The 24,191-nt window shown below is 36.4% G+C and overlaps 4 protein-coding genes across 14 annotated transcripts in view; 2 read left to right on the forward strand and 2 right to left on the reverse strand.

Annotated features, from left to right (window-relative positions):
• Positions 1–10,483: 10,483 nt before the first annotated feature.
• LOC108628683 (uncharacterized) lies at positions 10,484–15,862 on the reverse strand. The gene has a single exon (XM_018030772.2). The coding sequence runs from the start codon at positions 15,844–15,846 to the stop codon at positions 14,641–14,643; it is 1,206 nt and encodes a 401-aa protein (XP_017886261.1). The 5' UTR covers positions 15,847–15,862; the 3' UTR covers positions 10,484–14,640.
• Positions 15,863–16,019: 157 nt separating this feature from the next.
• Positions 16,020–20,947, reverse strand: LOC108628684 (RISC-loading complex subunit tarbp2-like). 6 transcript variants are annotated; one of them, XM_026816655.1, is made up of 7 exons: positions 20,749–20,947; positions 19,394–19,718; positions 18,917–19,037; positions 18,535–18,832; positions 17,948–18,097; positions 17,729–17,840; positions 16,020–16,178 (listed from the first exon to the last, which is right to left on the reverse strand). In XM_026816655.1, exons 2-7 carry the CDS (start codon positions 19,707–19,709, stop codon positions 16,042–16,044), a joined length of 1,134 nt encoding a protein of 377 aa, XP_026672456.1. In that variant the 5' UTR covers positions 19,710–19,718; positions 20,749–20,947; the 3' UTR covers positions 16,020–16,041. The 6 variants fall into 6 exon arrangements, with proteins under 6 accessions (XP_026672456.1, XP_017886263.1, XP_017886262.1 ...); XM_018030774.2 differs by having other exon boundaries at positions 18,917–19,052; XM_018030773.2 differs by having other exon boundaries at positions 18,917–19,055.
• Positions 16,185–17,878, forward strand: Mthfs (methenyltetrahydrofolate synthetase). 4 transcript variants are annotated; one of them, XM_026816658.1, is made up of 5 exons: positions 16,185–16,372; positions 16,454–16,653; positions 16,755–17,010; positions 17,298–17,345; positions 17,537–17,878. In XM_026816658.1, the coding sequence occupies exons 2-5, from the start codon at positions 16,543–16,545 to the stop codon at positions 17,707–17,709; spliced, it is 588 nt and encodes a 195-aa protein (XP_026672459.1). In that variant the 5' UTR covers positions 16,185–16,372; positions 16,454–16,542; the 3' UTR covers positions 17,710–17,878. The 4 variants fall into 4 exon arrangements, with proteins under 4 accessions (XP_026672459.1, XP_026672458.1, XP_026672460.1 ...); XM_026816657.1 differs by having other exon boundaries at positions 16,185–16,329; XM_026816659.1 differs by having other exon boundaries at positions 16,185–16,329; positions 16,482–16,653.
• Positions 20,948–21,511: 564 nt separating the features above from the next.
• The window catches only part of tra2 (transformer 2), a 9,900-nt gene continuing 7,220 nt past the window's right edge, over positions 21,512–24,191 (forward strand). For 2 of the 3 annotated variants that reach the window (XM_026816652.1, XM_026816653.1), the window contains exons 1-3: positions 21,513–21,663; positions 22,636–23,142; positions 23,409–23,620. In XM_026816652.1, coding sequence (XP_026672453.1) covers positions 21,649–21,663; positions 22,636–23,142; positions 23,409–23,620 — 734 coding nt within the window. In that variant the 5' untranslated portion in view covers positions 21,513–21,648. Of the gene's footprint in view, positions 21,664–22,635; positions 23,143–23,408; positions 23,621–24,191 lie in introns of all 3 variants that reach the window. The other variant, XM_026816650.1, reaches the window with a different exon arrangement.

Raw genomic sequence — 24,191 nt, forward strand, 5'->3', positions numbered from 1 at the left:
AACATCAATAAAATGCCAAATAATCATACTTAACTCGTTAAATATCGAAATTGGAAGAAGAATACACTATTTTTAATTATAGGAAATGCGTGTTTCTAAGGTATATAAACTTTTGGGATTGACTGTATAGCCAATACATTCTTAAGATTCGGAGTAACGAGGCGAAACCTGTTTCGCCTAATACAAATGACAAAACGCGGCGATGCTTCAGTTTATCTTTCAAACATCAAGCGTCATTCATCGCGACGGATTTAATTAACGTTTAAATCGTGCTGACAGGGTAGAATATTCTACCCGCGCACTACGTTTCAGCTTCAGCGTCACATGAATCTCCATAAAATGCAGCGACATTTCATGAAAACTGACACTTCGAATTCCTTGCGAAACGACGTACAGCTAAAGTCATTAAGCATAATGCTAAAGCAGAACTGATGACACTCCAAGCTTGAACTGTACGCCTTGACCGTGAAGCTTTTTATATCTCAGAACTATTGAAATAAAATTGCAATAAACATAACTGAATTTTTATCAAATTCTTCAGCGTCGTTTAATTAATTTTAGCGAAAATCATAACTAAACTGGCCATTTTTATGCAAAATCAGGCATTCACATTCTATCAACCGAACACTAAATCTATCTACTTAATCCTATCCAGAGCATTCCTGTTTGTACCTTGTTTTGACCATTGGACCATGATTACTCACGCCAACTATGTAGTTATAAAGCACAACTAAAATTCCACAAACGGGCAGACTTCCAGAATGCTGTCGTGCACAACAATACCATCTAATAAAGTCCTGGAGTTTCAGCTTAAAAGTTGTTGCTTTTGACTCCAAACGCAATCGCAATCCTCTATACACTAAATTTAGTAAACTAATCCTCTAGACTACTCAAAAAAACTCAGGTTGTTTGGTCCAATTTTACAAAAGTTATTCAATTTTAAATAGCGTGTGTTCAATTCTGCTCTTAACTGTATGTATATTTACATATCTCGCTATTTTATTCCCATTACATGCAATTTTCTACGAGAGAGTAATAAGGGCTATTCAAGACCATCTAAGTAAATAACACTCCAGATTAATTGCAAGTAAACATCGGGTCTAAGAAGGAAGTGAATTCTGATGTTTTAAAGGAAATTATCGTAGACAACAACAGTAAAGGAACAATTCATATCAATATATTCACTGATATTTATGAACTTTCGGTAATTTTTTCTCTTAAAAAAAAATACCAAATTTCTTGCCAACTAGCTATCTCCTCCGGTTCGCTAGAGAGATAATTTAAAACACGTTTCCGGTTGCCTCATCGTGTTCCTGACAAATGTTTCTCGAATTTCATGAAGGCGAACACTAATACTTATTCTTGAAGAAGATGAATTACCTTAGAAATAAGACAAAAACCGAAGAGACGTTCTTCACACAATCACGATCTCGTAGTAGTGAACCAAAGTCACGGACTAAGCTTCGATGAGAAGCTTTCATGGCTACTTCGTATCATAAAAACTGAAGAAAGTTGCATTAAAAAGTTGAATATCATGAAAGTAGTAGCGGTCAATTACTGGAGAGCAGACATGTTTCTGCTTCGCATTGAAAACATACTAAAGGAGTTGAAGATCTCACCTCCAGGCTACCTTACAAATTGCAGAGTCAGAAATACCTCGATAGATGTCCCAAATACCAACTGAATTAAAATTAGACATCAGGCCTAAGGAGGAAGTGAATTCAGATATTTTAAGGCTTTGAAGATAACAACAACCACTATCTAGATCATATCAGTATATTCACTGATGGCTCCAAATCACAGCTGGGTTCCGGTTGTGCTACAGTGATTGATGATGAAGTTATAAGCATCAAACTGCCTTCATACAATTTCATCTTGTCTTGTGAAGCTTATATAGTATTATTAACTTATCGAAAGAACAAATAATATATCCAACAATGATTGTTGCATCTATATTTTGCCATGAATAAAATCAAAATTTTGTCATGCAAGATAAGAATTCAAGAAGTAATAACTTTTTTAATAGCCTCACAAAATTTCTAAAATCTTGCACAGCGTTTTATTAATATAACAATAACTTTAAATTAATACCCTAAACATTTTATTTTATATAAAAATCCTTAGTCTAGTAATAAGTACGTCAACTATACTGTAGGCTAACATAAAATGTAAGCTTAAGTCTTGAAACATGAAACAGCTTATTTCTATTTATTTCTTCCGTTTGAAGTTCAGATGACCTCGATAAATAAAAGAGTATCGACTCGTTATCAACGATTCCTTTTGCTTTGCTTCGTACACAGGGGGTGGTCTAGCATCCTTCTGTCAGAAGATTCTCTCAAGGGAGAGTCAGCCGAGAGATTTTCAGTTCACTTCTTCGTTCTGTTCCGATAGCACGGGAACGCACATGCAACAATCCTATCGAAACCAGGCTATCGATTAAGCGTGTATCGTAGCGTGAAGAAAACCGCGAGCTTTCGGTAACCAAATTCGTCTGGTTTTATAGGCTCCGTTTCAATAGGCACCGAATCATTCAGGGATTTCGTTCCGAATATCTCATTCTCGGCAGGAAACGATCCTTGCCCGATCCGGGAACTATTCAGCACTCGGTTTCGAACTTGAAAAAGATTCAACCGATTCGTTACGAAATATCTTTCTTGCAAACACAGCGACCCATACATAATTTATACAAATGATATAAAAATTTTATATGAAAGGGGCTAAACTCCGATAGCGGCGAGATAAAGCATAAAGTCAATGTTATCAACTGAATTAGCAAAAATATTCGATTCTACGTCTTTATCCCTCAGAGAATCAAGGCATAATTCGGTTTAAAATATGACCTGATAAACATCTGATCTGTGCCATTACTTTTCGAACTATATGTATAGTTCAATTGATCATGTCCTAGACAGGACGTGAAATTGGTCACTTCTGTTATTCGTTACACAAGAGACTGGCAATATTTCATTGGTATTTCCCGTCCCGGTCGCATGATATTATCACGTTAATCCTCGTTCGAGAAGTTCAACATATCGCCCCTGTGTCTATACCAAGCCATTTCGCTGAATTTATTGCGCCAAAGGTCTATTTCGAAGGTTAATCGAGCCTACACGTTTTCATGTATGTTACACTTAATGGTCCGCCTATTTCCCTTCATGAAATTCAACACGCGGATTTTACCTCGAACACCTGCGATTTATTTTTCGTACGTTGCTGACGGTTCGGCCAGACCTCAGGTGAATACAAATCCACAGTAACTGATTTTGTCACATGCCTCTACCACAGACAGCTGACGTTGAAAATCGTTGTAAAACAAAACTTGCAGTAACGTCAGCTTAAAAAATTACGTGACACGTTCAAAAATTAAAACAATAAATAAAACATGAATATAAAATAGTGGCATATGGTTGAAATTTTTCAAATATACTATAGTTATTATCATATTCAGGTCACATGGAACATTTGAAGGAATTGAGAAGCTCATTTTTGTGTTATAACAATTTGGAATTTGAAATGAATCTATGGTCTTAGTAACATGAAGCTATATTGCTATATTAAATTAAAAGAAAAACTAAAGAGAAAATAGTGTAAAGGTTTTGAAATTTTCTGCATTTATTAGGAACAATAAACACGTCTGTGAATAGGTCAATACTAATGAATGGTTAGAAGATAACAAAAGAAATATTGTTATAAATTAATAAAAACTTTAAAACGGTGAAAAATGAGATAATCAGAATTCTCAAAGCACAATATTAAAATAAAAGCTACATACAATAGTAGCTAAACTTTTGAAACTAACTAACACTAAATAAAACTTTGGGATGACATTTAAGAAGTTGAGCAAAGAAGAAACAGATCTCAAATTATGTTATCTATACACATTTGTACGAAGTACAGAATCCATGGTCGATGAAACGGTAACCGTTGGAATCTAAGAGATACGCGGTTTTAGCGTGCTGTAAAGAGGTTCAGAGGCACGCGTGCAGCACCATGGGCTGCAAACCCTGTGTACGTGCGTCATGATACCGCGAGAGCACAGCCACTCGGCCCATGGGTTAATAGCCAGCACGTCGAGAGCATGATTGGTCGAACCTCGATGACCTCCTCCATCGTCTTCGGTTACCAACACATGTGTGTTTCCACGATGAAAATAAACGCGGTTTACATCAATCGATCCAACTTCCAAGTTTCGAAACCATCGCGTCCTACCCCGATACGAACAATTTACGAGCCGAACTCAGCACGGAACTTCCTTACAATTAGATGCGATCAGTCAGTACCTTTGAGTAATCACGAATTCGATTAACAAATTGAGCTAGGCTACTGAATTTCGATGACATTCCTGATAAAAGTTTAACACGATTCCTGTTAGATTATTGGATAATTTATATTAATAGACTGCAGATTGTACGCATTTATGATATAACTGAATGCGCTGGACATATGAACGTCGCATGTGTTGCATATAAGTATACAAAGTTTGAAAAGCGAATACATGTTGCAATACTTAAACGATAAAAATAACGGCGATCTGAAATGCATTTTCTTAAGGCTATACACTTAAACAATGCTAGTATGTTGAATTTATTAGATTCCTATTACTATAAAAAAGCAACCTGCAAAATTTTAAATCAATTCATGGATTTTTTGAAAAATTATAGTGACTTCAAATTTGCATGTACTCTTATTACAAAGAAAACTTTCTGGTATTTGGTGTGCACGTGCGAAGTTGGAAGAAACAACTGACTTGAGGAAATACAAGCCTAAAAACTAAGCGAAGTTATTTTATACAGAGATTGTAGATCTCGTCGTCCCCTACAAAATGGTCCTATACATGCCCCCCTACGTCCATCCGTTCGGGAGTTATTGACAAAAAACGAAATTTTTTGCCAAAAGTTAGCTATTTCGACGGTGGGACGGTCGGATTTTGTCAATGTCAATAAAATGCCAAATAATCATACTTAACTCATTAAATACTGGAGTTAGAAGAAAAATGCATAGAATTTTTCTTTGTAGAGGATATCAATGCCTATAACGTCTGTATAAAAAGCTTTTCGCCAGCATCAATAATTAATTGAATATTTCCTTCTATACTTTTTAGCACGTAGCTATTTATTATTAGCATTGTTCTTCCGATGTCTGATTTCTTCTTAATTATGGGAAATGTATAATTTATAATACATAAACTTTTGGTGTTGATTATATAGCCAATACATCCTTAACGAACTACCACAAATTGTCTTTTTTGTATAAAAATCCACAGTCCACTAATTTTTTATAACAAAAGAATCTGTTAACTTATTAATCGTAAACTCCATCAAATATAAAGTTGAATGAAAAGGAATTAATCAATTAGTTTATATATGTATATGTGTTTTTGTTCTATCCTACAGCTAAAAATATGACTTTGGTTTAGATTATCCTAAATTTTATGCATACACATGCAATTTGTTTTGCTGCCATAGTTGTATAAACTTTCAAAAACTGCAAAAAAACAAATGGTTTTTTTTTTAAATTTCACACTGGGTAGGCCCCTTAACTTACTAATCTATTTCCAATAATTCCTGTACAACAGTTTTGTAGTTTGGAGCCAAATTATCAATCAAAAGCCGGACCAAGTTATTAAATGAAACAAATGAATATTAAATGAATCAAAACAATTTACTGTTTATTAGTATATTAATTATTACTCCCGAGTCGGGGATTAAATAAATGTACTGTAAGAAGTAAAATAATATTACTTACAGATGAAGAAATGACATAAGAATGTAATTAATTAGCTAAGTAAAGAATAATTGTACAATGGGGCTTCGAAGTGAATAAGGGAATCTAATTAGGATCTAACGAAGACTCGGCCAGAGGTTAACCAGGATTCGACCAAACACGATAGTATAGAGGCAATCGGTGGTTAATTGAAGCCTGACCAAGAAGCAATCAATGATGAGCCAGCTATTACATGCTCGATTAAAAATAAGAGCTTCGCTTGCGTTTCACATGCGATAAACACTTTGAAAACAAGAATTTAATTAAATTATTGTAATAACAATTACATACGCTAGTCCACGTTAAAGTATTATTCAAATAAATTGTTTGAAAAATAAGCTTGAAAGTAAAATATTATCTTATTCGACTGCATGTTATTTCAATTAATTTTTTTTTAGTATACTTGAACGCACAAATCATTTTTATTTGGGATTTATTTGAAATAATCTTTTATCTTACTTTTTATTTTGTTAAAATAACATTTCAAAAACGTTAGTTTTATATTTACACTTTCGTTTCATCCCTATTTCTGGTTTAGGCGCCAACTTCTTCGGAGCCAATCAAAAATCATTAATAAGGTATCTGCTCCTCCCTGGAGGATCACTAAATTGACAATAAGAAGCCACATGCAAGAGTTGCATGATGCAACGAATTTCTCATTCACCGATATGGAATTAACTCTTGCCTGTGATCTGAATAACCCACTTTAAATTCACTGAACCTGGCAGAGATCTAACTCTTACAGAATAATCGATAAAATTATTCCTTTTACTTTATACTCCATCAATAATAGAATAAATAAATAGAATGGTGGCTTTAGTGTTTGAAAGAATATTATTTATGAGATACGATTGAAAGTATTCTATGCAAGCAGATTTCTTTGGCTCATATATTTTTACGCGAAACACTTCGGTCCTGTTCTCCGAGCACTTTAAAGAACATCCGGATGCTTTTACGCGTAACGACACATCATCGCAGTGAAAATGAAGCGTCTAACATAAAACCAGGAATAATGCTCTACTCTAAATTTGCGTGTGATTACAAGATAATTCTGAAACTGACAAGCTTAATTCACAATTATATTACACGTCCTAAGTACAAATACGAAATTTAGTTTAAGAAACGTATGATTAGACTGCGGATTTTATGCATTTATGATATTATTATTATTTATTGTATATAATAATATTATAAATAAAATATAAAACTTATATTACAAAAGACAGTGTTTTGAATGAAACCAAAACCAGAGCATGCCAGATTTAACTTTCGTCTTTTTAAAGAGGTACTTGAACCCAAAAATCTTCTCGTATAAGAACGAAGAGTGTAGTCTCGTAATCCCACATTTGGCACCATTTTTGTCTGATTATCGATAAAACGAAGCAAAAAAACGTCCAAATTTTACCGGCAAATGCTAGAAAAGTCACGTGGCTACCCTAACGCCTTAAACGAAGTTTCTCACGGGAAGAAAACGACGAGACAAACTATCTACAAATCGTTTCTTGATTTTAATTGCCGGCACACGATATTCCGCAATTGTTAAACGAAAAAATATTCACCCGTAGTTCCCGTGAATACGACCTCGTCAACCATCTCGAAGATTATGAATCAGTTATTTTCATATTCGAAGCAATTGCTTTTCCTGATTGCAAGGACATTCTTCGATGAATATTTTATGAGGTTAATGCCAATACCTCAAGCAGCCCGTTCTTTCGATTGAAATATATTCGCGGTAGCACTTGTACATTGAAACTTTTCAAATCTGTTGAATAAATTCTATGCTCCCATAAAACAGCGCATATATCGACCATTGCCGACATTTCTGCGACTCGTTAAACTTTATTGAGTGCCGAAATCCTTTTCGCGATTTATAAACGAAAAATAAATTAATATAATTGCTGTCCGTAACGTCAAGACCGTTCGTACCGTTCGCATAGTGATTTAGAATCAATTTGAATAATAACACAAGGTACTCACCAAGGACGTGATGAGCAGCTGGTGTATCAACGGCGAAACCGTGCAGAGGAGCTGGGACTGTCAATTGTTCACTACGTTTTAATCGCCGCACGATTACTCGAACGCGTTTAATAGATCCGTGGTCATGATCGTTCGATTCTCACCGATCGTTACGTCGCGAACAGTTCGATAACGAGGGAACGGACGTTTCGCGTTCGCACGATATCAACATCGTGTTTCCACCGCACTGACGCCGATTCGTTAATCGGATCTGATAGCATTTAAAAAGCAAACGCGATTTAACCTAAGCTATACACTGTATGATACATTGCATCGAACAATTGCATCGACGAATCTTAGGGCTTGTACCTTTCGGGAAACTCGAATTCGGTATTGTCCCCTTTAAACGCGAAGTCACACGGTTTCCTTTTCGTCCTAATCGACTATTCATGTTCACGAGACAAGCTGCGACGGATCGTAAACGACGTTCTCTACATTAAACGCAGTGTTTACTTCATTGCACGCCCCGATGCACTTGGAGGTCTACATCTTCAGAGAATAACAACGAACAGCAAAATTGTCGCGCGCGTGTCAATCATACGTCACACTAGCTATTATGCGTTGAATGATCGTAACATTTCTGATTTTCTCCATTAACGAATGACTACTCTAACCGATTTTACTTTGATCGTTGCTTGTCTCGATATTTGATAACACGATGTAAACTATCTAGGCTTCTACTAAAACTTCGTTAAACTCGTACTTTAATGGCGTCCAAGTAAAAGTTATTGTACCCGCCAATATGCGTATTTAAGCGTCGAGGCAAATGTTCGGTTGCAATATTCTACGTAGAGGTAAATCAAAACAAAACGATGTAATGTAACGTTTTAGATAAGAACTCCGATTATGAAGCATTATTGTATTTAAAATGAACATTGAAATATTGTTTAGCCGGCTAGTTGGTCACGAATAGTTAAAACCGTTACCAAAGACAATACTCGTTATCAAACTAGATTCACTAGCCCGAACACGTTATTATTTAATCACACGACGTTCCCGGCGTCGTTTCGTACCGAAAAATCGAAGTAACGATACATAAACACTGAGAACGAGGAACTTTTCTAAACTGGAACTTCGAAAACTGCGAACCACGCGGCCACGCAGCGGCAACTGAACACTTGCGAGTGACAGAAACGTGACTCGAAGTGCGCGCACAACCACTACCGGCACGGCGGCGCTAGCGTCGCCTCACCCCTTCCAGAGCGAATCAATTCAAAATTCAAATAGCCGAAGATGCATCGATTTTTAACAAGTAACATTTCTAGATATAAGAAACTAAATATAAACTGTTCATATTAATAATACAATCACTGCTTTTCGTTACAATTCTAAAACGATATTAATGTAGTATTGATTTCTACAATAATTATAAGAAATCTAATAGTAATTGAGCATTACAAACATGAGGGTTTATTACTATTTTCGAGGCTTATCCTTGTCTCCATAAGGGAAACTAACGCAATCAAAAACGAATCAAGAATCATCGCTCGAACCTGATCGTCCGTCCTCTTAATGATAGATCACGTGTAAGTCATCTTCTGCATAATCGTCTTTAAACCGCGGTTAAAGAGCAGCTATCGTAGCATCAAATAGCAAGAGCCCTTTTAACTGGCTCTGTTCGTACAAGCGCACGAACTCGAGGGTGGCAATTTAACCGCATAAATTTATTGCCGCGTCATTGTCGTTACCGTCGAATCTGGCCCGGTTGTCGTTACAAGAACACGTGAGGCGTGCTGTTAATAGTCACGTGAACGCCGGCAATCTTTTTCCACGGCCGTATAATGAATCGAAGCTAAGTTTCTGCATAAGCGCGATATTAGATTTGAACCGAGGCTAGGAAAACCGTTTCACCCCATCCTCTTTACTAAGTTACACGCGGTTCAATTGTTCCTGCGATCCCATTGTTACTTCAACTCGTAGCTCGAATTAATGTTCAGTAGGAAAATTGGATCACTTTGTCCTACGCTAAGACGATAAAACGAAAACAACAAATTCCTGTGGTTTCTTATCTAGTTTTCGAAACACTTCTACACCTTTTTTCCTCTACAGATAAATAAACTGTGGATTTTATGCATTTATAAGAAAACAGACTAAAAAATATATAAACACTGCATGCAGTGTATATAAATAGAGGAAATATAAAAAGCACATTGCAATATCTAAGTGAGAAAAGTAACCGTTGTTTAAAACAGATTTTTTAATCTGTACCATAAATAATTTATTTTACGCGAAAATCTGCAGCCTACTGATAAATTATTTGATAACAAGGAGAGAGATCACGAAAGAGGTTCCATAAGCATCGTTAGTTTATTAACAATGTTACACGCACAATCATACATAAAACAACCTTGGTTATAGGTATCGCATGCCGCTCGTTTACAGAGACAGGCCTCGCTATATTGTTTTAAGTCGTTATCTGTATGCCATGTCCGTGTCGCCTGCCAGTAACTCGTGTCAATTTCACGAAAATCGACGGTTACTTTCTAAACGCCGGATGATGTAAAAAGAAATCAAAAGAAGAGGGAGAGACAAAGGATCCGGAAGGAAAGCGGCGGAAGGGATCGAGAAGATGGTCGCAAGATAGAGAAGAGAATGAGAAAAAAAAAGTACTAACACGTCCCCCTCCACATATAAAAATTACAAATTACGCTCAGCCGCGCTGGACTTTTAATATTATATATCTTACAAAATTTCTTTCTCTTCCTTTTGTTTCACGGCAAGAAATAAATATCTACATTTCCTTTGTATCTTTGGAATTTACGATTCGCGATCCCAATAAATCTCGGTTTTAGAGAGGAGCTCAGCGTTGTTCAGAGAAGGGAAAGGAAAATTGACAAATATCGACGACATTCAAGTTTCAATGATTTCTCCTTTATGAGATAAATTTTCCAACTAAGACCCTCCTGTCCCTTCCATTCTCGTTCTCGCTCTCGCTCATCTGAAAAATTGATCTTATCACGAAGATTAAGAGAAACGATTTCCGTTCTTTTCTATCCTTTGTACAATTGTATATATTTCAACTCGTGAATTTATATATTTAAGTATGTGTGCAGGGGCAGAAAGATGGAAATCCGCGACACAGGCGCAAACAAAACGCATCTAATCGCGAATCTCTTCAAAAACGTGCCCTTTCATCCTCTGCGTTGCCTTCTAAAACGCTTACAAAATGCACTGAACAATAAAATTGCATGCGATATTACCGTTGCGTTCTCAGCGCGTTTGAGTTTGTGTAAGTTATTAGTTTCTGAATGCACAGGACTCGAATCCTGTTGAAAAATGCTACACTACCCTTTTTCCTCCCTTTACCTCACTTTTCAATCAAACATTACAAGCCACTGGGAACCGTTTCCTTTATTCGCGCCTCCAAGAACACCCACTTCTGTGGTGAATCATACGAACGAGAAAGGAGAAACAAAGTGCTAAACAAGCATGTAGATGTAATGTACTTATACTGTAATCTTCGACAGAAAGATACTACATTGGGTGCCATCATTTTTGTTCAATGAGTAACTTCCGTCTCCTTTCTCCGTTCTTAAAACTGTTCCACGAAGAAGTGCTTCCCCGCAGTCGAAGGAGATGGGAAGTCTATTTTTCTCTCTCTATCATACTTCTCTCATTATGCATTACAATATCTCTCTCATTACATTTGATTCGCCGTTTTGTAGGATTGATTACTTATCTAATCCTTCTTCACTTCGGTAAGAGAATATCAAACGATATCAGGATCATCTCTCGTTCTTTTCTTTCATTTTCTAGAAACACTGATCGACTGATTTAGAATCTTCAAGATCCTAAAGACATTTCAAACGTGATCAGCACATTCTTTTAATAAAAGGTATATGCAGAGTTGTAAAAAACGAAGAATTTTGCTGCGCCTTTTCTTCCTGGCGAATTTCTAACGAGACATTCCCAGAAAAGAAAATGCGAACAACATTTTATAATATCATAAAACGATTTTGCAATCGTAACAAGAAAAAAAAGTGTTTGGGAAATATTAAAAAAATAAATTTTATTCCGACGTAAGATAAAAATCATCTTCGTCACTTAGAATCTCTTCTAATAAACAAAAAGAAGTTTAAAAAAAAGCAAAAATTCGATTCTCCGAGTACGTATTCAGCAGACCGTTCTCTACTAATTTTACGTAATTCATTGATATGTTCCCTTAGAAATTGGCCAATGTCAATTATTCTTTCACAAGATTCCATGTCTTTTACCACCTGAATTCCAAATTCACGAGAAATTGATTTCGATTGGCACAAGAAATTGCTTATCGATGCAGGATAAACGTAAAATTATACGTATTCTCAAAAATAAGAAAAAAAAATAGTACGTTCTTGTACAAAAAAAAACACAAAAATTAAGAGAGACTGAAGCGAACGTCGAAACAGAAGGCTGAACGAGCTTTCTAAATTCGCAAACTCTAAGAAAATAAATACGTACAATAATTACACCCGATACAGTTACTATCACCCATACTGGCAATCGATCGTTTCAAATTACCTTCGTAAAACATTTTTCATTCGTTCAAAACGAACTGTAATTAGTCCTAGCAATCACGGTCAGCAAGCCTCTCTGTCCCTATCTCCCTATATTGTTGCCTCGTCTTGCTATCATTTTATATCTTTTGTATCCATAAGGAAATAGTAGATTGTGTTATCAACCTAACAATGTACTTCCGTTTACACACATACACATTCTATACTTTGCATGTAAGTAATGCCTATTTTCCAAAAGTATGTATGAAATATGCTTCGACCAGGGAAATCATCGCGACTCATGAAACCTTCAATAATATTTCCGTCATCGAAAAAGAACTCTTCCCTACTTGTCGATTTTTCATGCACTCTTCCTCTCTTAATCTTATTCGAGTCCAATACGTTTCCGCGATACCTTGTGACCTGCGATGCACTTTATTCTTACAGGAGACGAACTTCTTTTTGTACTATAGATCGTGACAAGGTACCACAGCTACGCGCGACGATTCATCGGCTTATCGTTGCATATCGTCGTTATCGAGTCGGCGATTAATGCAATAGGTATGCATGCATACACCATTTCATAGGTAAAACCTTCTGCACGAAAAAAGTTTCACCAGTTTAGTTGCATTTTACGCTGACTGTCGATTCCATCGGTATTTAATTTATCTTTCCGATATACGAACACGCACGATTTTACGTACTGGTAAGTCTGTTTAAAAATAAATTAAGTGTACTTCTACTACTTCTCCGGACAGTTCTACTCAATGATCGACGATATTCATCTGAAAGGCGAAAATAATCGTCGTGGACGAAATTGCGTATGCACACATATGTAGATTGAAATCACGCAGGAAAAATGATTAAACACCGGAAAAAATATTCCCGGAGGAATAATACAACGTGTTCGTTGATCGATGTTACGATGAATGCGTTCCAACTTACTCAGTGTATCTAAATCGATACTGTATCGGTACAGTAATTTTTTTACATTTCTCCATGACTTACGATTTAATCACGAACAGGATTCATGATGTAAAAACAAGTGCGCCGTTGCACGCAACGCGTTCACTTTTCCAGTTTTCATTCCAGTTGGTCATTTTCCTGTTTTCCTCATTTTTTCCACGGTGCATTCTCTGCACGGCATTTTTCTTTCGTCGATGTCGATGCGCATCGGTAAAATTTGAAAATTCAATACACAGGTGTATATATTCGTTTAATACGAGATGCGTGCTTAATGAGGAGTTTCCCTTAACGATTAATCTTACGTGTATTTAATATATGATGCTTATGAATTTATGAGCTACCATACTAAAGGAAAAACATACACCACTGAAAGATTATATCGTTAGTTTTATCGCGATCGCCCTCATTATACTCGGATCGCCGAAAGCTACGTTTGCACTGTGCATACGCCCGGTGGAGGCCACGATGTTCACATTGAGTTCATCAGAAACGCTGAACATCGCCGCGCTGCCACCATATCATATATAGGTAGTGAAGCACATTAAAAACATAGCAATAAGCTAAGTAATATGCAAATATTGGAAAACCTCCACTAATTCTATGCAAAGTATAGCTTGTAGAATACCATTCATTAAAACTAGGACTTATCGTTAATATGATTATGATCCGTGCTTTTTTTACTCTCTTTTTCTGTTCCTTTCACTTTTCTTATTTCACAGATCTTCATTCCTATGAATACCTTCATGGACAACATGAACGCTAACAAACTTGCCTTCGCTAGTCGATTTCGAGACGAAAACAAATTTGCCAGACCCGTTTTCCTTTTTATTTCGCGATCACTATATTTATAGAAATGAGACTATTCTTATTAACAATTAGAATTTATGTACAATGTAACAGACTGGATGCAATCTTCTCTTTTATCTCTCGATGTCAGATAAATTATAAGTCGAGCTCAACTGACAATGCCCTGCCACGTCACGCTGAATGATGAAAATAAGTGAAAATGATTTTTTTTCCTCGTCTCGTTTCTGCGTGATACTGTCCCTCCTTTTGTACACGTATAAAACCGTTCCGAACGGAATTAAGCCGCTAACGGTCACTTAACACGTGCGTCCACACGCAATTTTGCCAAAATATTAGCTATCACTTCAACACGCATATCGATACGCAGAGATTGGTTAAAATCTATTTCAAAATGGATCAGAAATTGAAATAACTTTTACCAAATCCCCTTTGCGTAACGTGTCGATAGTTCAATCAAGTAAATTGACAAATTTGCACGCGATTCTATCTACACGTACACGTTATACATCAGTTTTACTGAAAGATAGAGGCTCGTATCTATTTACTTCTCACGAACTACCATTCGAGACTATACATACATATAATATGTAAATTAAAAAAAAATATATTATTTTTACTTGTTGAATCTCGGTGGCCTCCTCAATCGCGGTATCAATTCTGTCCTAACTGTTCTGGCGTAACTCGGTGCAGCGTATTGATCGGTCACAGCGATCGGACTTTGCAAGCTTTGTATGAACATCGGCGAGTCCTGCAATTGTCCCACGCCCGCCGCCGCCTGATATTGGTATTGGCTATTCGCTAGGTCCGTCGCCGTCGCGAAATGATTCGGTTGCACGAATTGAGGAGCGTTGTCGTACTGCGGATACGGAATCGAGCTTTCCGCGGAGAACTGAGGAATCACTGGATTCACGTTCACCGGTGTCGTCGCAAAGCTGCCAGGATCGTATGTCTGATATTGATTCAACTGACCGATCTGCGTGGTGCTAAACGGTGGTGACTGAGGGAACTGGGACGTATCGGGGAATAGCACGCTGGCCACGGTCGGCTGGGGAAAACTGTCCGGTCTAGGGTAAGGCGACATATTCGCAGTAACGTTACTCAAACTCTGAACGCTCGGTATACTAGCTATCTGCGACGTGCCGTAGCTATGAAACGTTTGCCTACTGGGATCGAGCTCCTTCACGCCGGCTTGCAACGAGCTCGCCACGTTCACCTTCGATTTCGAATTCGGACCGGCTATCATCTCGTTATGCTTAGTTCGCGCCTCCGTTACGAACGGGTGGCGAACGTTCACGATGCTCTGCGGCGCGCGCAGTGGTGGAAAATTGATCGGTGCCATTTTCGACGCCTGATTCTGCTGCTCCAACGCTTTCCTAGCTACGGCAAACGCGGTATTGTCGTTCCTCGACGCTGGCTGAGAATTTCCATCGTTCTCTTTGTGCAACGCTGAAACCGACGACTGATTCGCGAATCTCGACGACAAGTTATTCATCGTCGCGCTACTCCTCGGTTTGTAATCTTGAGTGTTTACAGATTCCTTGTAGTCCGACTGGATCTGATAATTCTTCATCTTCGAGTCGATGTCGCTGGAGAACTTTCTCCCGGTGTAATCCTTCGACGACTTTGTAGTGCCTTGCACGCTATTGAACGTCGAAGTAGATTGATTTATAATCACGTTCTTCGACAACTGTTCGTTAGATTTCAAATTCTCGTTGTTCCCGGCGTTCTTTTTCATCGATGGATTCATTCTACCGGAAACTGTTCCACTCGATGTCGTACCGATTGTACTTAACGCGGTTTGCTCCTTATTATTCCCCATTGCTGGCCTGGCCAACGATTTTAATAATCTATTTTTGTTCCCCACGTGCTCAAGTTTCTGACTGTTTTTACCCTTATCCGATGCCTGGTTGCTCGATAAAATGTTTGAATCTGCATTGTTATTTTGATTTTTTGACAGGATACTATTGTGGGACTTGCTGGTGATGGTGACAGCTGGCAGGAACGAAGCGCTGGCTCACTTTTTGGTCATGATCTTCAAATATTCTAGAGCGTTTTGAGCAGCGCTGGCTTGAGCATCCTTACTAGTAACACCGCAACCGTAACAGACTGCCACTGGTAGAGTGGACAATTGCACAAGGCACTGGCATTTACCTGGAAAAAACAAAGTAACGTTGCTTAGTCCAGTCGACCGCCAATTTCATACAGATTGCATACACATTGGAGATAACAGATGCAAGTTGTGATAAGCTGTGTCACAGGTCACAGATATACGTACGAAACAAATATAAGGCTGCGCAAAATAGTTGAGTTTCATTATCAAGTAAATTACACATAATATAAAATACGTAATACATAAATATTTTTAACATAAATTACACTAAAATAAATACTAAATAAAACAAAAGTGAAAAAATTCTTTTATATAGCTTTTAGAGATTTAAACATTTTTTCAAGGAAGTACATCAAACTTGAAAGCAAAAGTCCTTTTTGCAGAGCATTCAGGAAGAGGTGCATAATGAATAGTCTAAATCTGGCAAAAGCTGCTCTGCGCAAGAAGGTCAAAGACGTGATTAAACAAATTACTATCGAGGAGCGACAAAAGCAGTCCAAGAAGGTGTTTGAAAAAGTCAGTGTTAAATAATTTAAATCCAATATGTGTGCGAGAGGTTAGGGTTAAACTTTTTAAATTGGAAACTATTCGACTAACAATTTTATTCCAATGGACAGCTCCGTTCTCTGCCATTATTTCAAAAAAGTAAACGAGTCTCCATATATTTGAGCACGGAAGATGAAATCGATACAACACAGATATTAAAATATATGTTTGATACAAAAAAAGAAGTATTTGTTCCTACGTATAAAGGAGGGGAAATGAAAATGGTCAAGTTACTATCCATAGAGGATTATGAGAAACTCCCGTTAACTAAATGGAACATCAAACAACCAAAATTTAATGAATCTAGAGAGAATCCATTAGAGAATGGTAAGTTATTAATAGACTACGAATTTGTATGAAAAATAAAACATTCGTGTTGTCAATTTACAAAGTTAAATATAGATTGAAAATTTTTTCCTTCTCTAAAATTAATGATGTGTATTATATATTTTACATTCTTCATACCTTTCCATATTGCATGCATCTTTTATATTTTCTGCATATCTAATTTTTCTATGGATGCAGAAAGTCCGCAGCCTTGTTTTTAAATTATTCTTTTAGAATAAGAACTCTTTTTTAATAACTAATAAAACTAATAAAAAATCATGCGTTAGGTGGACTGGATTTAGTAGTTGTACCAGGCGTTGCGTTTACTGCCAGTGGTAAGTAAAATTTGATTTATACAATACAGTTAAGCCCATAAACTTTCGTACACGGTTCAAAATTGAATTTTTTCAATATTGGACTTAAGGGGCTAGGATGAGCATGTGAAACGTGTACGAATATTTATGGAATTCACTGTAAATCCAAATGAATAAGTTCTTATTAAACTAACTAATGAATTACCAATCAGGAAAACGCTTGGGACATGGGATGGGTTACTACGACAAATATCTAAAATCTTGTCTGGAGAAACAACAAACAAAACCACATTTAATTGGAATAGCATTTAATGAACAATTACGGGACGACGTTCCCACGTCTGAATACGACGTACCCATGGATCTGGTGCTTACAGAAAAATGAATAAATATTAACAACTTACCGCTGATAGACTTCTCTTCAATGTCAACATAAGTCACTTCGAATTGCTGTTCCGAGGCAATTTCTTGCAAAAATTGTACCAAATTCACGTCGCCATCATTCAAACAAGTGTTCTGTAACAAAAATTGACAATAGACGAATTTTAATATAACATCTTTGCACATACAAATCGAAATAGCATTTTAAAATAATATATGTTCCGATTTATTACACAACGAACCTGCAATTCAAACAGTTTAACGCCGCTGGACGACTTCAGAGTTTTATGAAATTGTGAAACCTTAAGACTATGAATAGTAGTTAGTGTTGAAATTTTGCTACCCTTCAAATCAGCGTAATGGGCACTCATGTTTGCATTTCTTTGCAAAACCTATAACGGACAATTAATATAGAGAAACATTTAATTACATGCTCATCATTGGAGGAAGATCGCCAATGATTGGGCTTACGAACACAATGAAGTGGAATTGATCCAAGCGCGTTACCGGAGAATTAATACGCTGCTGTGTAAATAACTTAAAATAAAATCCTATATACACACAAGTTATAGACTCGAAATTTGAACAATCATCCGTTATAGATTCATGGTGATCAGAAAGGTAGCTTACATTTTGTAAATACTGCCTGCAGTACCAAATCGCTTCCACTTCACTGATCGTACACACACATACACAAAAAGACACATACGAGTACACAGTTTAAGCGGGTAACGTGTTAAATTGTGTTTCATACAGCCACGTATAAATATGGCATTTAAATTCAAGTAAAAACTTAATTAAAAAAAAAATATAAGAAATCTGTTGTTACCTCGTCGTCGTCTAAATTTGGGTTTTCATTATTCATATCGTGCAAAGCTTGCCACATTTTATGGGCCGCATGTCTCTTCGCGACTTTCTTGCTTTTCCCTTGTCCAACTTCGCGATATTTTAAAATCGAACAGACGATCGTGAATTGCCTTTCGTGCGGCAAACCTTCTTCATTTTCTATTGTATACTTTGGTGGAGGCCAGTGACGCGACATGCACATTTCTTGTAACGCTCCAATCGGGTTTGTAATTATTTTTTCTTCGCCGTATCCTGGCAACTCTTGCAAGCTCTCAGAACTACTGCATTGACGTAAGATAAGGATAATTACATTGGGGTACATGCGTAATAGTGTATGAAAAGATATATATATTCATTATTATTACTCTGGTATGTTATTTTGTAGCGGAGAGTCCGGTGATTCACTATTTAGTCTGCACAGTTTATCCAGTACAGCTCTAGCAGCAGCGTGCTTCGCTTCTTTCTTTGATTTCCCAGTCCCCATTGCTGAAACCATTAGGTCTGCTTCAATTGTAATGCGTTTATTAATCACCATTCGCGTTTTATAACATGGTAAACATAAAATTAAGTCTACTAGATGATAAAATCGACTTAATAATTAGATTGCACATTTTATGCATTTAAAGAATTATACAAAGTTCGTCCAATGTCCAAGAACACACGAAATGTCAAGTATGAAATGCATATTATGATTTTTCAAATACAAAAGAAATTCCTATTCAGATTCATTTACTACATTGACAAATGGTTTAATTTACGTAAGGGACCCGTAGTTTGTTAATAACGTTCCTTATAGTATTAATAACTAAAATATCAGTGAGTTATCAAAATTAAATACAAACCAATAATGTCAGCAACGGTGACGCGGTAACGGAAAATAGGCTCGTGGATAGCACCTTCAACTTGTATTAACTCATACTTTGGTGTCGTGCCCCTACGAGAAAGCAATTCCTGAAGAATAGAAACTGGCGTTTTGTTCGGCATTGACTTCATCTCCAATTGAGCGGCCTCACTTATCGGAAGTTTTTCCATTATCAAATTGTGTAACGACAATCGAACTCTTTTACGCCGATTAACGTTATTCGAATGGTTCGAAACGACACCTACACTGGCCATTGCATTAGGCCCAACCTGTTGTGGTTGATGCATTTCTTCCATTTTTGTGACCTATAATTAAAACAAGTTCTAAGAAAACTTATTCATTATTATGAATCTATAATTAGTTTACACTTAAAAACATAATGAATTTCGTGAGTTCTGTACTAATGAGGATTTTATACATCTAGTTGTAGAAAATAGCTGGGTATAATGCAAAAAAATATAGAAAATCTCACAAGTGAATGCATATTGCAGTGCTTACACGATAAAAGAAATTTCAATCAGGAATGAATTCATTTCATTGTTTCCTATAAATGTTTTAAGATCTGCACTGTACTAATCAATCTTATTTATAGCTTATAAAACTTATATGAGTACTTGTATACATATATATATACATACATGTAATTGACATGTATGTTTAATTCTTTATTTAACTGTGGATTGTATCGTACTGAAAGATTATTTATCTAATCTTACTACGAGTTCTAAATCATAAAATTCCCATTAGTACATAAAGATTCATTGATGATAAAAATATCTGTAAACACCAAAGGTATGACAATCTACTTTTTTATCAGTTAATTTTGAAATCAATCCTCGAGAATGTAGAGCAATTTTTGAAAAATATTCACGTGATGAATAAATAGAATTTGTTGAAAATCACGTTAATTGAACTCGACATTTCACCACTGCACTTTCCTACATTAGAGTACTGTGAAAAGTAAAACAATACGAGACGATACTAACATGTTGGAACTGTAATCGACACGATGATAAAATTCTAAAAATGTTTTAGCGAGCTTATTGACGAACAGAAAGTGTGTAGAATATAAAACGGCAGGAAAACCGGTTGGCGGCCATGATTGTTATAAAATTCATTGATTAATTCTAGTACGCGAAGCGTAGAAAATTCAATAATAAAAACACTGAGGCGAAATCTTGTTATGACTCGATCAAGGAGAGAACCAATAACGGCGTACGTCGTTGGCGAAGGTTCTATTTAAAACGACGGCGAGGGGAACGCTGTACAGGAACGAACCGGTCGACAATATCGTCCGCTACAGAAAATCGGGGAAAGTCACCAATTTTTACTCACAATTTTTGAACGATCTGTACAAATGATCTGCCTCCCTGACAGGCCAATTCCTATGCGAAAAGCGAATCCCGCTTTTTGTGATCGATCCAAGTTTCACAAAAAGCTTGATCCGTTTAACGACAGAAAAATGGTTTGCTGACTACCGGAGAATCTTCCTCGTTTCTGGCTCTGCCGCAGTACGCGATGTGACCAGCTTTTCTAGACGCAGAACCACGCACACCGTTCTGCGCAGGTGCATTATTGGCGGTCTCATCGAAACAGATGTTCAATTCTATTCAATTCTTAAAGTAAAATTTCAAAACGTAAGCATACCAGTCAGGATTAAAAAATATTTGCAACATCAATTTGACTTTAATCAATTCAGAACCCTGGTATTTATTATTCGAATATTAAATATATATAGAAAGATAATGTAGAGAAGAAATAAATATAAAAGAATGATTTATATTTAATGATAATATATAATAAATAATACGAATAGTACCTCATTATAATAATGTAAATTAGACTATTACGAAATTATAATATTCAGTATGTTATGTAATATACTATAACATTTTAATTTAATTTTATAATATGAAATGAATTCGCATTTTATGTATCAGTGAAGTTCACTGAGTGAACTACTGTAAATACAGCAATGTTAAATATCGTTTTATGTTTAATTTAACGTATTTCAAGCGACACTCACTATATATATATATTTTCAAATTTAACTATCGTCTCTTGGCAACACCGGATGTTGGTATGTTTCGCTGATCATTTCCGGTTGTTGCCCGCTGAAACGATCCAAAGATTGGTACGCCATTATTGGATAGTGACGCTACAGCTCATTATTCCAAACGTTTTTCCTGCTTTTTGCTACATTCTACGTTATTTATTGATGGTTCGAGTTTCACAATGAGTGACATTGAGGTAATTCTTATAGTTTTCTAGTGTAAACGACAATTCTATGTGTAATTTTTTGTACACCGAAGCCGCAACGGCATGCGGCCGACCACAGCCATTATCGATCCAACAGCGTTTAACTGTTTTTCGTACATATTACGACTCTACTACACTTTCCGCGCTTTCAAGCGTTTAATAATTCATCCAAATTAGTCTTAATTATATATTACTATCGTTTCTCTATTCTTGTATAGCTAATTCTCATTGTAAATGCAATGTCTTAATATTGAATTAAAAGGTTAAGCTTTCCCCTCCTCAGGCTTAAACGAATATTCTGCTTTTGAATGCTATTTTTTATTAAGTAATCTGTAGAAATTCTTTCTATAATCATTTTCCATTAACCATTTGCCATTTTGGCATATCATTCATTGATATTTTAAATACATCACGAATTTGTTTGAAATGAAAACAAAATTGCTTGAGTTATATTTTGTTTCGTTAATAGTACTTTATAACAATTGTATTGACAGTTCATATGATTTGGGATTTTCTGCTGATCTAATACAGACAGTTGGCTTGTAATTCTCGGTCGTAGTGTAAAATTGAGCTAAGTACAAACGTTTGATTGTCAATGTAGTTTTTTTGCACACGTTATCTTTGATAATAATTTTAAATGGTCTCTTTTGTAAAGATTCAAGTAAGTGTAATACATTAACCGTCCCATTCAGTGATGCATGGTTGCAATATTGTGAAAAAAGGCATAGTACATTTATAGCAAAGATTTTTGGTTCACGAGGTTTGCTAATTTTCTAAAAAGAAAAAGCAGATACATAGTTTTGTAATTACGTCAGTTATGTGATAGTTCCATTTTACATGACTATCAATTTGCAGCGAGATCACATTATTCTTTCTATAATGTAAACTATGTTATTTTATCTATCCAACAGAAAAGGGAATAAAAGAACACTGAATTACATTATGTTATGCTTGCACTTGCAGCGAAGCGGTAGCCGCAGCGCGAGCCCTAGAAGGCCAAGAACGGCGGACGGAGGTTTAAGGGACTCGCGGTCACATTCAAGATCGCGAAAATCGCGAGAACGCAAAGAATCTCACCGACCATTGAAAGAATATTCAAGATCGAGAAGCCGATCGGTATCTAGGGGAAGAAAATCATATCGCAGCAGCAAGTATACCAGTGCAGGTCATCGCGGTAGTAGTCGCAGTCGTAGTCGTTCTCCTTACAGGGGTGGGCGATATTCTCGAAGCAGATCTCGTTCATATTCCCGTTCCCGTTACTCTCGGGAACGGGACAGAATCATCTACCGTTCACACTCCCGTAGCCCGATGTCGTCTCGGCGACGACACGTCGGAAACAGGGACAACCCTTGTCCTTCCAGATGCTTAGGCGTATTTGGTCTTTCTATTTTTACAACTGAGCAACAAATACATCATATCTTTTCTAAATATGGACCTGTCGAACGTGTGCAAGTCGTAATCGACGCAAAGGTACGTACAATTTTATATATCACAAAATTCGTTATTTCATTTCGATAATAAAGTCGATTTATTATTGATGATTGTAATCCCTGAGTTATTTTTAGGAAAAGGGTAGATTAATTTATACCAGAGATTTAGAACGTTCACGGTTAAGTACACGTGATACGTTAAAGGCCTCTGGTTACATTTTGATCCACATAGACAAGAAGTCGAATGCTAATCTCTAACCTTGCATCATTTTTACTCAATTATAACTGTGCATTGTTGTATTTCAGACTGGACGTTCCAGAGGATTCTGTTTTGTATATTTCGAATCATCTGAAGATGCTAAAGTAGCGAAAGAACAATGCACAGGAATGGAAATTGATGGACGAAGGATAAGGGTAGATTTTTCAATTACACAGCGGGCTCATACGCCGACTCCAGGAATTTATATGGGGAAACCTACACATCTACACGAGAGATGGGACGGGCCCAGGAGGAGAGAGTAAGCTATTTCAGTATTTTATTTTATCAAGTTGTCCCAAAAGTTCTTTTCTTGCTAAACATTAGATGTAGAATATTTTACATTTTGTATAATATCATTGAATTATACAAAGTCTCCTAACATGACGGCTTCGAATAACTCGTGAGGCATTCATTGTATAATAAAAATTTTTAAACAAATGTTGCATGACTTCCAGGGGAACATGCGATGCTATGATCTTTTTTCTTCTTTCTTTGCTTTTTTATCGTGACGTGACGGTTAACTTATTCAATAAAGCCCCAGATTCTGATATATATACCAATGAGGGGTTAAAATTAATAATTACCGAAATATTCTTAAGTTCTTAATTAATCTTCTGTTAGGGAATATTTTATGCGCACAGCGATTCATACATCCAAATATTATTAAATGATTATGAACCGTCGTTCAGGAAGCGTTTAATGCTTCTGCTATTTCACGTATCGTGGCTTGTCATAAGGATGTATTGGCTATACAGTCAATCCCAAAAGTTTATGTACCTTAGAAAAACGCATTTCCTATAATTATAAAGAAATCAGACGTCGGAAGAACA

This window comes from Ceratina calcarata, unplaced genomic scaffold (genome assembly GCF_001652005.2).
Source record: "Ceratina calcarata isolate Rehan_Ccalc_2016 unplaced genomic scaffold, ASM165200v1 scaffold537.2, whole genome shotgun sequence".
In the NCBI taxonomy this organism is placed as follows: Eukaryota; Metazoa; Arthropoda; class Insecta; order Hymenoptera; family Apidae; genus Ceratina; species Ceratina calcarata.

Excerpts from the sequence above, each read along its gene's own strand:
- LOC108628683 (XM_018030772.2), bottom strand. The coding sequence starts at position 15,846 with ATGGGGAATAATAAGGAGCAAACCGCGTTAAGTACAATCGGTACGACA.
- Mthfs (XM_026816658.1), top strand. The coding sequence starts at position 16,543 with ATGAATAGTCTAAATCTGGCAAAAGCTGCTCTGCGCAAGAAGGTCAAA. Across the intron at positions 16,654-16,754 it reads CCAAGAAGGTGTTTGAAAAA|CTCCGTTCTCTGCCATTATT; the intron begins GTCAGTGTTAAA and ends TCCAATGGACAG. Across the intron at positions 17,011-17,297 it reads AGAGAATCCATTAGAGAATG|GTGGACTGGATTTAGTAGTT; the intron begins GTAAGTTATTAA and ends ATCATGCGTTAG.
- LOC108628684 (XM_018030773.2), bottom strand. The coding sequence starts at position 19,709 with ATGGAAGAAATGCATCAACCACAACAGGTTGGGCCTAATGCAATGGCC. Across the intron at positions 18,833-18,916 it reads CTACAAAATAACATACCAGA|TAGTTCTGAGAGCTTGCAAG; the intron begins GTAATAATAATG and ends ACGTCAATGCAG. Across the intron at positions 17,841-17,947 it reads TTAAACTGTTTGAATTGCAG|AACACTTGTTTGAATGATGG; the intron begins GTTCGTTGTGTA and ends TTTTTGTTACAG.